At 31.6% G+C, this 14,292-nt stretch overlaps 1 protein-coding gene across 1 annotated transcript in view; it reads right to left on the bottom strand.

Annotated features, from left to right (window-relative positions):
- Window positions 1–14,292, bottom strand: part of FAT4 (FAT atypical cadherin 4) — a 177,304-nt gene that overhangs the window by 19,773 nt on the left and 143,239 nt on the right. The window contains exons 11-12 of the mRNA XM_036997876.2: window positions 6,372–6,476; window positions 1,388–1,695 (exon numbers count right to left, since the gene is read on the bottom strand). Of these exons, the coding sequence (XP_036853771.2) occupies window positions 1,388–1,695; window positions 6,372–6,476 (413 nt within the window). The remainder of the gene's footprint in view (window positions 1–1,387; window positions 1,696–6,371; window positions 6,477–14,292) is intronic.

Raw genomic sequence — 14,292 nt, forward strand, 5'->3', positions numbered from 1 at the left:
ATTTTTTTAAATAAATTGATAGAGAATCTTGTCCTTTCATAAGTACTATTTTTACCCATATTTGTCAGAAAAAATTAATATTTTAAGATAGCTTCTAGCTTACATCTCTGTGAAATTGGTAATTATAGAAGGTACAAAAGTTATGTTTTTAAAGTTAATTATGAGCCCAGAAAAAAAGCTACCCAAAACATAGTCCAGCAATATAAAGTATTCCCAAAATTTGGTGGCAGAAATATTTCTCTCATCAGACAAATATATGATTGATTTGATCGGTCTCAGAATTCTATAATTTTTCATATTTTTTCTAGATTTCCTTAGAGCTCAGTGATAAAACTATAGTCATTTAGAGCATATGTTTCCTTATTTTAAAAATTACTTCAGAGTATTTATTTTCTTCTTTGGCTAATTTTTCTTTTAATACATGATTTAAAATCTTAACCAATTCTATTCCTTTTGTAAGGTAAAATATACATTTTAAACAGCAGTTATGATTTTAAAACGATGTTAAAATCCAAAAATATTTTTAAATGTTTTTTTGCTAGCATTAGTTTTTCAAAAATCCTTGATTGTTGTTGAAAATAAGGGAACCATGGCAAGATAGTTGGGGATATAAATAGATGAATACACAAATAAGTCCCTACATTCTATTACTCCTCAAAGCTTTCAAATATCAACAGGGAAAAGATAATGGTACACATCCCCTTATAAAGAAAAGTACTTATTTAATGAACACAAGTACTAAATAAATACCATTCTTGTTATAACATGGGAGTCATTTAATTAAATGGAATATAATATGGAAATCTTGGACATTATTGAGCTACAACTCCGAGAATGACTTAGGTAGTCAAAAAACAAGGCTTCATCCTAATACAGCCATGTCATAAACCTCACAGATGACAGTATACTGAAGTGCTGGAGTAATGAGGATTGTTAACTACTATACTGAAGTATGTGCTGAGTGCCATCTTTAATCAATAATTCATTTATGGAGAAGTTTTCCCATTTGCTTTTAAATTTTCTCATCAGAGCAGAGATACTTTGGGGAAAAAAAAGCAGCCATTTTATGTGGAATTCTGACATGGCCTTATACATATATATAGGAAATGTATAAAGTGGAGTGTTTATGCACTAGGATATTTTCTTTATTTTGCTCCCTTTTGTTGTTTTTGAGATGTTCTCACTGTTTTTTTGAGACAAGCACACTTGTCATGAGCAAGAGAAAGACAATACCTGTTTGAGCCTGTAATTCATAACAAAATTGGTCAAATAATGTGTACACATAATTTATTCAATTTGTACCCCAATTCATGCTTTAACTTGAAGACCTGATTGACTATATATATAACAATCAAAACAAGTTTTAATGTATAATGAAATGTCTTACCATTCCTGCTCTCCGTGCAATCACAGTGTGAAAGTGCCCATCTGACACCTTCTTCATGGTGGTGAGTTTGTATGTACCACTGCCTAAATTATATGAGAATCTTAGTCTTTCTTCAGCAATTTCAAGGGCCAAAAACTCAGCCCTGTCGCCTGTCTGGTTGTCATAGTTATAAAGCAATAAGGCATGACCTTTAATAGTTGCAAATTTAACATAAATATAGTTGTTATTGGGGTCCAAACTGGGAAATTCCATGTATGACAACTCCTCAAATCCGTAACTATTCAACTCGCAGTGTTTTCCAAAGACACCTGTAGATGGGAAAATTGACAAATTAACACATCAAATTCCAGTAAAATTTTCTTAAATGATTTTGATTAAAATATTTTTAAGTCATGATGAGTCATGTTTTTAAAAATTTTTCTTCATTACTCTCCAAAGAATAAAGTCTAAATTAAATTGAAATAGAATGAATTGATGATCTTTAAAACATGTAAGAGATGATAAACTGATGCAATTGTTTTTCTTTGTCCAATTAGGGAGCATATCAAAGAATGTCCCATTTCTAAAAATTAGGATCAGTGGAATGGATTTGCCTGAAAAGATTTATTTCCTGGAAAACTTTTAAAATTAGTTTGTCAATTTCTTAAAAGTTGTAATATGCTATAATTTTCAGCTAAGGAACTTCATTCATAATACACAATTCTTAAAAAACAATTTTTATTCAATTGACACTTTTTGATGTCAGTCTCTGTACTCAAGATATTTTCAAAGGGCACAAGATTAGGGGAGGAAGTCACTGCTGTTTGGGAAGGGAAATAGTGTTTTAAGTTTTTATCTCTTTCTTGTTTTATACCCTTTTTGTGCATAGATTTATAGAAGGCTACTTGAAATAGCTCTCTATGTTTCTGAAATCCAAAATTACCATTTGTTTGTGCTGGTTCTTTTTCAAACTTGAAAAATGAGTTTTATTGATGCTACAATACTATGCCAAAATTCTTTTCCCACAAATATTAGTAGACAGCAGCAAATGATTGGAAAATTAACCCATGCCAATATATCATGATTCTTGTTAACTTGCAAAGGTTTCATTCCTTAATTTTGGCTCTACATATCTTATAAATGCATTAAATTTAGAGTCAAGGAATTGTTCAGCTGGAAGGAACCAAAACCATCATTTTACAGAATATTTAAAACTTGCCTGAGGTCACAGAACCATGGGAGACACAGCCAAAATTTGAGGCCAGAGCTACAGATCTAGTTGTTTTGACTGCACCACATTTTATATCCAAAAATGTTCTTTAAATGAAAATGGCCTAGAAGCTACTATAAAGGTCTGTGGCATTTGTCTTTTCCTTTTCTGTCAAGACTGAGATAATATTCATCATAAATGAGTAGATGATATACATAATTTATTTTTAATTAATAACTGAAGTTAAATAAAAGATAATGGAATTACAGTGATTATACATATTATATATCATGTATTGCATACATAATGCATCAACACTACATATTATTTATAATATGTCTTAAATATATTATGTTTTTCACATAGGATTTATATTTTATATTATATATATATTTTTTATATTTATATTCTAATTTTAAAAAATTATTCATATTAAATGTTTATTTTACATATACCTTATTCATATACAGAAAGATAAAAGTTAAAGAAAAAGTAAAGATGATTATAAATGAGACACATTATTAAAGAAAAACTTGTACTATGTGTTCCCTCAGGTCTCTTCTGACTAAATTTTAATAAATATATGAAAATATACTTAAAAGTGAATATAAAAATGTAGAAGAAAGCATATTGATACTGGAAAGATGTTCTACATTTTTATTCAAGTTGATACACTCTGATTTCAAATATGAAAATACTTCTTTATGGAATTTTTTTTTCTTAAGGAGTTTTGTTGTGGTTTCTAGAGCAAGGTACATTTTTATCTTTGAAATATAATACAATTTCATGAGGATTTTTAAACTGTCATTCAAATAGAATGCCATGAAATAAATTTATTTAAAGGTTTAAAAAGTTAAAATTACTCTTATAAAACTAATATGTGTGTATGTATACACATATAGTTATACATATATGTGTATATATACATATGTGCATATATATGTTTATATACAAGATTATGGTTACATAGACTCTTTTTAAAGTCTTAAACACTGTATGTTTTTCTAAAACAACCTGAAAAATCTCTAAAATTATAGAAAAAGTGTTTAAATCCAAACAACAAATCTTTCACTGATGAGAAGGTAAACAGTACAAATTTTTTCCAACTTCAAAATTATGTTTAAGATGTTGTTTTATATGATGTATGTGTAACTACCTCCAGCTATTTGAGGCATTCCATCCACCCTTTTTATGTGTATGTTTGCTTACATTCAATTTCAAAAGGCAAATGCTTTTTCTTTTTATTTCTATCTCTCTGGTCTCAAATCATGCATTGTTATTTTAAGGAATTTTGCTTTCTTTTCTTTTATAAATATTCTGTTGTCAACTGACAATGTCTAAGTTTAAACAATGTTTTTTGTCTTTGTCACTGGAAGGAATAAGAGGAGAAATTTGAACTGCCAGCTACACGTGATCTGTCCCTGATTTAATTAATTTTATTGTACTAGTTTCCTTTACTTGGGGGATCTCTGATAGGGTTAGGGGAAGGTCCATTTCAGCCCAAAACACTTTCACCCAATAGGCAATGTATCAGCTACACTTCAGCAACAATTTGTTCCTATTTCATATCAATTCCAGGAATACCTTGTTTCATTGTGCTTCACTTTATTGCATGTCAGAAATATTGTGTATATTACATATTGAAAGTGTATGGCAACCCTGTGTATAGCAAGTCTACTGACAACCCTTTTCTAGGAGCACTGGTTCATATTGTAGTGTCACTGTATCACATTTCAGTAATTCTTACAATATTTCAAACTTTTCATCATTATTATACTTCACATGATGATCTATTGTAATTGTTTTGGGCACCATGAACTCTGGGCACTCATAAAAGAGGGTGAACTTAATAAATGTTGTGTGTTCTGACTGGTCCACTTAACAACCATTCCTACCTCTCTCCCTCTCATTGGCCTACCTCCAGTGATTCAGTATTGAAATTAGGCTAATTAATAACGCTTACAATGGCCTCTAAGTGTTCAAAGGAAAGGAAGTCTCATGTCTTCCACTTTAAATCAAAAGCCAGCTTAGAGAGGAAGGCATGCTGAAAGCTGAGACAGGCCAAAAGCTGGGCCTCTTGCACCAAACAGCTAGTCAAATTGTGACTACAAAGGACGAGTTCTTGAAGGAAGTGAGAAGCTACTCCAGTGAACACATGGATGATAAGAAGAAAACCAGCCTTCTCGCTGATATGGGGAAAGTTTTAGTGGTTCTGGATAGATCAAACCAGCCACAATATTCCCTTTAGCCAAACCTAATTTGGAGTAAGGCCCTGCAATTCTATGAAGCCCGAGAGAGGTGAGGATGCCTGATTCTTTAATACTCTTCTTTGCAATTTAAATGGAACGGGATCTTTTTTAAAAAAAACTCTGTTCAGTCACTTAAAATTAGTTCTCCACTTTCCACTTCAATCCTCTTATCTTGTCCAAAAACAAATTAAACCATGAAATCTGATTATAGTTATCTGTGCAAAGCAGCCGTCTTTAGGATTATTCTCATCATTGAAAGAAAGAACTTTTGAAGATCTTAAGTTGTGGATTTTTTTTCCTTGATCTACTTTTTTACTACTTCATGGACATTAATAGTGAGCATCTCAAAGAAATTTTTAATAGGAGGGGTACAGTGAATGTCATCCTGGACTGAAAATAAAATTGTGTTCTATTCACTGTATCATCTAAGTTTTGTTTTGTTTTCATTGTTTGGCTTTAGACAAAGCTCTAATTTCTGGGCATCAGAATTATTGCTAAAATTCATGGTTCACAATTAGGTACTTTTATAATCTGTTTTTCTTTATCATTCTATTGATGTCATGTTTTATAGAAACAAAACTAGATAAAGTCATAAAATTATTTGGAAATGCATTAACACTACAATTTACTGCTCAGATTATTTTTAAATTCTACTCTCTACTAGACATTGAGATTCATTTTTCAGTATATATAGCACAATAATACATCCAAGGGAAAATTAGAAAAAAATATCCTTCTTTTTGCATATGGAGACAGACAGGGTTTTTAACTACTGCAAGACATCTGGAGATGAATACTATTTTGTGAGGTAAAACAGCCTTTAAATAAATGGAATAATCACAAATGTATGAAAAAAACCAAGTTAAAATGCAAGCTTCCTCTAAAGCTGTTATCACAGTACTTGGCTGTCCCAGTGCTGGGTAACATTTGGGTGAGACCTGGAAGGAATCTCTTAGTTCATACCACTTTAGTGAAAAAATATGTATGCATAAAAAAATTCTAACAGCTTTCTTCCTCAAAAGGACACACTGATCTGAATTTTTATTAGTTATGTGGCACTATCTACAAAAAGCCTGTCATGAAAATTGTACGTCTGTTACTACAAAATCCTTATAACAGGAGTGACTGAATTCATGTAAAAAATAAATAAAAAAAGGACCAAAGAGAAACAAAACAAACCAAAAACACCACTTTGACAAATTATTCTTGAAGATTTAAAATAGTGCTTATAGGCTATTTTTCTTAATAGGTTCTAGGCTCAAAAGAGGGCATTCATAAATATTTGAAGGGAAATGTCCTCAGGAGAAAACCTCAAATTCAATTACCCTGAGTTGATTATTTTTTTAGTAATGATCAAAGCAATATATTCAATGGGATTTCCATAATTAACTTTAAAAAACATTTAACCTCTGAGGATTTATTTTGCTGAAACCTCGTGTATAAAACAACTAATATTGCTTTAATCACCAATGGCCACAAAAACAAACTGCTAAATTGTGTGCCAAAACTGATTGATATTTTTTATCACCTTGGAAGCTATACTTACCAAATGGACAATGGCAATAGTAAGACTCCACACCACTTTGGCAGGAACCACCATTAAAGCAAGGGTTGCATTCACAATAATTGACTGAAGATTCACACATTTTCCCTGAAAGGTAGCAATCTTGTTTAAAAAAAAACTTATGCATCAATATATTAATACTACAGCATGACCATATCTAAAAATATATTCTGAGAGAAGTATTTTGGAGAAAATATATGTTAAGAACATTTTACTTGACATGAGGAAAGTGAACTCTCTCAGAGTTCAAAATCTTATTTACTTGTCCTATTACAAAGATGTGCATTATAATATTTAGGAAATAATTCACATAATCATCTTGGAAGGCTCTACTGTTTTCAGGGACTCACAAATGGTGAATATATTTAAATGTTTTCTCTGAATTTATTTTCTCTGATCAATGTCACTTCATTTTTCACATTTTATAACCAAACAGTTGAAACTTTTACAGTATTATTTTCACCAGAGGAATTTCAAAGACTCAGATTTTTCAAAAGTAAGAATCAATCTCATTTAGCTTATTTGTCAAGCTATAATCCTTTTCACTCCCAAGAAATATCCCTTATATATACCTACTGTAAATTAGAGTAAGAAATAAGAAAACATGTCAAATACACTTTCAAATACCTAGGATTTATTCTTGATTACAAATTATGTATAAATTTGCCTTTTCTCTAAAACAATAATATCTAACCAGCATATTTTTCAGTTTATAAAGGCATTTTTTATAGGTCATCTTGTTAAATTGAATCAACTAATGTTGTCCAAGTGCCTATTATGGGCCAGGCATGCTAGGAATGGGGATATGGCAATCAAAAAAGCAGATAAGTGCCTTAACATGGTGTTTCCATTATAGTGGAGGGAATTAATCCATGCAACAGGAAACACAGATGAAGGAGAAGAGGCCCTTGAAATCTAACATCTTGCCTACGACATTATAAAACTATGGCATACACCAATGTAGGTCTGCTCTCAAATCCAGGTTCCACAAAGCTATGACTGATTAACTGATTACTTGTTGGCCAAATTTAGGGTAAAAAGCCAGTTCCATTTGTTGTTATGGTGGTATACATGCATTTTTAATGTTAATTTAAATGTGTTCTAATAACACTGTTCTATAACCTTAAACTACTATTATATATATAACATATTTGTTAGAACAGCTTCTAGTTTTCTAAGTCCAAAAAAATGAAGAGATGTTACCAAGTTTTTAGTTAATTTCCATTCATTGATAGAGGGGTCTAATTATTTCATTAAATAGAGTTTGTTTCTGTAAAGCTATTTTCTACTTCTGGGCCTGATTACACTAATGCCTTTATTAAATGTCTCATGAAAGCATGTAACTTTTGTATGCACAACTAGACTTAATGTTAAGCATAGATACTCCATTTCATCATAATTATTATGCTTAAGACATAGTCAAAGTTTTTTGTTCAATTTAGTTCTCTTTTCATGGCTTGATTGTGTATCTACAGTTGTTCTGATTTGAAATTATAAGCATGAATCGGCCCTCATGACACTGCTAGCTAAACACATTTCTATATAACATAGTCACTAAAACATTTTTTTCCTTCATAAATAAAACTGAAAACCTCCTTATAAGGTAAAACAGTAACAATTGCAGAACAGCTTTCTATTCTAAGGGGAAACAATAAAAATAAACAAGTTACCAATACAGAGGCACAGAAACTAAGTTTTAAGTATTGTAGCAATGTGTTACATTAGAGAAATAGGCAGGACAACTTTACTGCAAGTCTGTACAAAATATCACACCAGAGAGATGCTGTGTCCTACGAGAATTCTCTCCTATGGTGTTTTCCAACTGAGTATATGACAAATCATTCTGGAAAAGTCAGGTTTTTTTCTTTCTTAATACAATATCAGTATTGCCCAATGAAGTATATGTAAGACCAATTGTCTATACTTTTGATTATTTATTTACTATCAGGAGAGTCACATCCCACTACTTTCATTTTTTTCCACTATAAGAGCATAAATGATTTTCACATATGCTATAGAACTAAGTAAGGTTTAATTTTCTTTTTGTTTTTTGAAAATTCCTTTTAGAGTTGTGTTAAAAGTAATGCATAAATGCATAGATAAGCATATTTTATAGGTAAGTAAAAATGTATTAAATACATATATTAACATACCTTAGGTATGGTCAGTATAACCTTTATATTGTGAAAACAAGTTAGTGGGTTACAAAATTATAAACTTCACTTCTTGAAGATTGGAAATGGGGAACAAAGGCTAACCAACTTAGGGGTCTCTGTCATGTATAGTACTTACTTACAAATATTTGGACATACATATTCTCCAAGAAAAATACATAAAAATATAAAAACCCAAACCATTGATCCTATAAATCTCAGCCATATCCTTTTTTGAATCTATTTTGTTGGGAATGATTACGTTTTTTAAACCTTACAACACAAATGAAATTTAGGGTATTTTTTTGTAATACATGTAAATATTTATCTTATTTACCCCTTACAAAATGACATTTTTTACCACAGACATGTAGGTTAAGTTTAAATATAAACTATAGGTTATTTCAGTTAGTCCAAAGTGAGAGGTAGAAAGACAACCCAAAATAAATAGCACTTACTCATGTATTAAACATATAGCAACTATGGAAATAGCAGAACTTACAAAGAAAATATTAGTTTGAGAATAAATTATTTTTAAAGTTAAAATAAATTCTAATGGAATCTGATTATTTGAGTACACAATAATATAAATACATATTAGTAAGAGAAAAAAATTCAACCTTTCAATTAACATTTTAATTTAAACAGGTGTTTTATTTTCTTATTTTTCCTTAACAGATTATTATAAAAAATGTAGAAATGACTTTGCTAGAGGTTGAGTAAATGAATTTATTGTTGAGTTTTGGAAAAACAGTCTGATTTATTGGTGTTAGCGTATACAAATTATTTACCATTCAGAAATTTAGTTTGAGTACTCCATTTAATAAGTTAATTATTTAACCATTAGTGAATTTGAAAAAGGTTGCCATTCTAGAGTCAAAGATATAGTCTGCAAACTTATTGTTTAGATTATTGTTTAAAGGACTTGTCTTTTATGTGAGGGGAAGGTGTCTTAATTTTACTTAGAATAGAAAGAAAGGTCTTTGAATGCTATTTTCAAGTTTGGAAATTTCATGCTTTATTACCCAATTAGAAGTCAGGAACAAATTCTGTATTGTTCTGCACATATCTATCTACTTAAATTCTAGTTTTGACAGCATAATGATGATCAGAATGCAGCAGTTTGAATTACTCTAACTTGTGCTGGAGCACCTTGAAATACAATCTTGGATCATTAACTTAATGCTGCAAGTCAATTAACAATTGACAGGGATACCTTCGCGTAAGCCCTATCAGTGTACTCCCAGCGACTTGAGGCTTGGGAGTACACTGATAGGGCGTACGTGAAGGTATCCCTGTCTGTCTTATGAACTAAAGGAGCTTTTTTCCTATTAAGATATGTTAACTGTCATAGCAGCTCCTTAAAAGAAAAAAGGGATCTCATTGCTTTGACGTCCATCAGTTAATTGAGTTGGTAATACATTATAAATCATATATAGGAGATGTGCTTCAGGAAGTATAAGCTCTTTGCACATGGAGAATAGGAATTACTGAAGATGCAAATCAATGCATAACAGGTGGCTAGGGTATCTCAGAGTCTCCAAGATCATAGTTTAACTTGAAGGAGGAATTTAGCATATATCTTCATGTTCAGGGGAAGAAGGTGTGATGAAGTGTTGCCCATAAATTTAATCTGTTGTGATCACCTATAGTCTTTTCAACAAAGATATATATTCAAGTTTTACTTGTTCAATAGCACATTTTAATGTTAACTGATGTAGACCAGAGCTAAATTTATTCTCACCTGTTAAATTTGGCCACCCCATAAGGATTTGATGATTTCAGATATCCTGAAGTTCATGTAGGCTTCAACTTAATATCTTAGATCACATATATATTATATCATGACAAGTATTACTTTTCATCTCTTGTACTTACACATAGAGGAGAAGGGAGACTATGTGCAACTATCAAAGCCCATTTTGTATGTAAATTGTTTACTTTATTAGCAAATATAATTCTGTAATACATACATGCTACTTATTTTGAATATTTATGCCTATAAGCTTTTTCATTATTTTAGCAGAAAGTAGCTGGTTTTTGCACACTATGTGAACAGCACCATGAAGAGAGCTCACCTAAAAACTCTGATTGAATAGCTCTATAGTTTCATTATGGTCTTCTTATATCAAAACAAAGCAAAAATATCCAGTTTAAATGAGGGCTGCTAGTAAATTTTAAAAAAAGCAAAATAAAAAACTGCTCTTCCTTTGTATTTTAAAACCTACACAAATACAATCTCAACGATACTGCACATGATTATGTATAATGGCATTCACAATATCCATAAGCTTACAAACACATGCTTGTTTTCTGCACAAATAAGAACCATTTAAGCCACTAGAAGCCTGTTATTAATGTTTTGAACTTGTAAGTTATATTTTAAGGTAAACCAACTCCACTCTTTAAAATAAAATCAAAACAAGAAATGGGCCTTTTATCCTCTCTTAAATGAGCTACTTTTCTGTATCTCACAGAAATTTCATATCATATCAATTCACTAAAGTCTGTTTATGTTCTATGGTTTCCTGGTCATTTATTATAGATAATATTAACATACGACTGCCATGATTTTAAAATAATGATTCTAAATTACTATTCCCATCTTTTGAAAGCAAATGTTTCCCAAGGTTCTCTAAAATTACTATGCACAACCTGTATATAACTTCATATGTCTGGAAAAAAATTCCTATTTATACTGTCAAATGACATAAAAGTAATGAATGGACAAATCTCATCCTCTCCTGAAATATCAGGACTTACTTGAGCTGATAGGAAAACTTCTCCATATGGTAATAAATCCCTGGCATTACTCCAAATACCACACCTAAAATGCATCCAGATGTGTGAAAGTGAATGGGAAAGGTTAAAGAGGCTAAAAATTAATTCTGCTAGGAAAGACACAGATTTAGAAATAAGCTCTATCTACATGCTGCGTTTTATAACAGCAACCACTCCTGTGAAGGGCTTACTGCAGGGACATGCTATAAATGGTGAAAACCTGGATCAGGACAACAAGTGCTAGGTGTTTACTGACTATAATTGTGCTTTTTAAGTAGTGTTCTATTAAATACAAGAAATTTTCATTTGTATAGGAAAAGAAATACTGGATTTGTTGTTATTAAGCTGCTGATTTCCTCTAAGATCTGCTGAACTTCTAAGGCATGAATAACATGGAAGACATTTTCTTTTGATTTACTGAGGCATATTGACAACTGATGTAATTTCTAGTATTATTAAACTTTGTGGAAATCTAGAAGTCAATTTTTCACATGCCCTATGCTATGCAAGAATTTATTCATCTTTTCTAATACCTATATTACAGCTAATCAAAGTTCCATTTAGTGATACAAAAATTAAATTATAGGGAAGTTTTCTCAACAATGAAACATGAAGTGATTGTAACTGGATATGAAGTTTCACTATTTTTGTTTTCAATTCCCTTTTGGTTCTTTTTCCAGCAAATAAGAAAAAGAGTCTGGAACACAAGCTATATAAGCAAATTAATTCATTCTAAATCACTCACTTAAAATATCATTATTTCATATTTATTATGTGACCCTATGGTCACAAACTTGAAAATAAACTGAAAAAAATATATTTCAGGAATAAACTGGTGGCAATCTATCTCTGCACATCTTTTGTGGTAGTCTTCCTTTCATGCTTTCATCCTTACAAGATGTTCTTCACACAAAATCCCTGTTCAGCTAATACTTAGTCACTCCCTATGGGATTCATAGGGTAAAGTCAGTTTGCAGCAGTTCATAAGCTACTCACTCTTCTAATCTTTAGCATAATTTCTAATTTCACATGAAATTTGCAATGGTGTGTGTGTGTGTGCATGTGTGTGTGTGTTGTGTGAGATGGGGGCTAGTGGCTGAGGATTATTTTAAGGAGCTAAGAAATCTCCCAGCTCCAGTATATAATGGCATAGTGTTTAAAAGTCACTTTAAAAATGCAGGTGAAAGTTCACAAAAGTAAAATATGAAAACATAGGTGATTTGAAATAATTTTGATGATCCAAAAAATATTTGAATATATACAGGTTTTGAAGAAGGCTTCACAATTACTTAATGTTAACAGAAATAAAATCTAGCTAGAATGAATATTTTAAAAAAATTTGTTCTATGAGGCACACAAATGCTTAAGCATAAATTTTGTCTTATGGCTAATTAGCTCTGATTCGCTTTTTAAGTTGCTTAGGTGCATTTTACTCCATCTTCCTGAGTCAGGTTACCTGGTGAAGACTAACTGGAAAGGGTACCTCTAAATGGATGGAGTACGCAAATAGAATTTGAAAAATTAATTACATGATTCAAAAAATTTAGTAAGATTCATATTAGTCATTCAATTTTATACTTGTTTATATCATTCTTGTTCATATCTCCAACAATGCAAGTGGAGATTTCAGTGAGCTCTGAAGATGAACAGTGTGTAAAATTAATGTATAACTTCAAATAACTCTCCTTACAGGAAGAGGTTATGGTTCAGTGTTTCACAGCTCTGGCCAGTCACTAGAGTGCAGGTTCAGTTTTCTAAAACATAGCATAGGAGTAATAATAGTATATTTCTATGCCCATACCCACCCTTACAGGGGCTGGCAGTGAGAAAGCTACCTTCTCTTAACTCCCTTTCAGCAGGACTCAGGTTTAGATTCTGCCTGTGTGTCAGTGGAGGGATATATGAAGGGTAAAAGCAAAACAGGGACCAAGTCTGGGAGTCACTCACCACAGCACTGCAGGCAGCCAGCAGCAGTAGTATCTTGCCACACCTACAGTGTCCTTATTGCTGTGGTCACTGGTGAATTTTCCTACCTTCACTCTTAGCCAGTTTGAAGACTTTGTAAGCTCTTTTCTTGTATTTAACAGCTTCTTACCTGAGGGTCCTAAAGTGATTTCAGTTCCTTACTGGTGTCAGACTAATACACTATCTCATAGACTCTGTAAGGATCAAGTAGAATAATGGCAAAAAATTCTGAGAAGATATCAAGGACTTGCTACATTGCTATACAGTAAGTGCACATCAAAGTGTGATGGAGTGTTGACACGCGTATTAAAGGCAGAGGCTCTGGCGTCATGCTTAGAGTCAAAACCTCATTAGACCACTTTCTGTGACATGCTTGAGGCAACCTATTTGATCTCTTTTAATCCCTCTAAGACTCAATTTTTTTGTATTTAAAATAGATATTATAATAATAATATCAATTTCATAGTTTGAGGGGAACTAAATGAATAATTAAATGAATAATAATGTCTATGATGCAAGGAATTTCAGACAGTGCTCTAAATAGTCACTTGATAAATATTACTAATGTTTCATAATGAAAAGAAGTTTTTCTTCCTTTCATTCCTAAAAAGTTTTCCTTTTTGGGTATTCCTAAAAGTTTCAATGATTACATTTAGAGAAGAATGCAATGCACATTTAAATATAATGAATCTAAGGAAGAAACCAACTAGAGGGAAGTAATGTGAAAGCACCAGTTCCATGCCCAGCCACAATGCAGTATGCACGCTGAAATCGGCACATGGTGTTTTTGTTCACTAACGGTACTTTCTCTGCTCCTGGTCTCTACCAAATTCATTCGCAGTTTCTCATTCTAGGACTAAATGTAAACTCATTCTAAATCTAAGTGTGAATGAGTTTATTACATACTACAATGGGACCAAAGCATTTATCAACAAAAACTTATTGTCAAATTCTCAGCGGAGTTAAGCGAATTTGGGGGGTGGCGTGGGAAAGAGTGAAAAGGC

Source organism: Manis javanica, chromosome 5 (assembly GCF_040802235.1).
Source record: "Manis javanica isolate MJ-LG chromosome 5, MJ_LKY, whole genome shotgun sequence".
In the NCBI taxonomy this organism is placed as follows: Eukaryota; Metazoa; Chordata; class Mammalia; order Pholidota; family Manidae; genus Manis; species Manis javanica.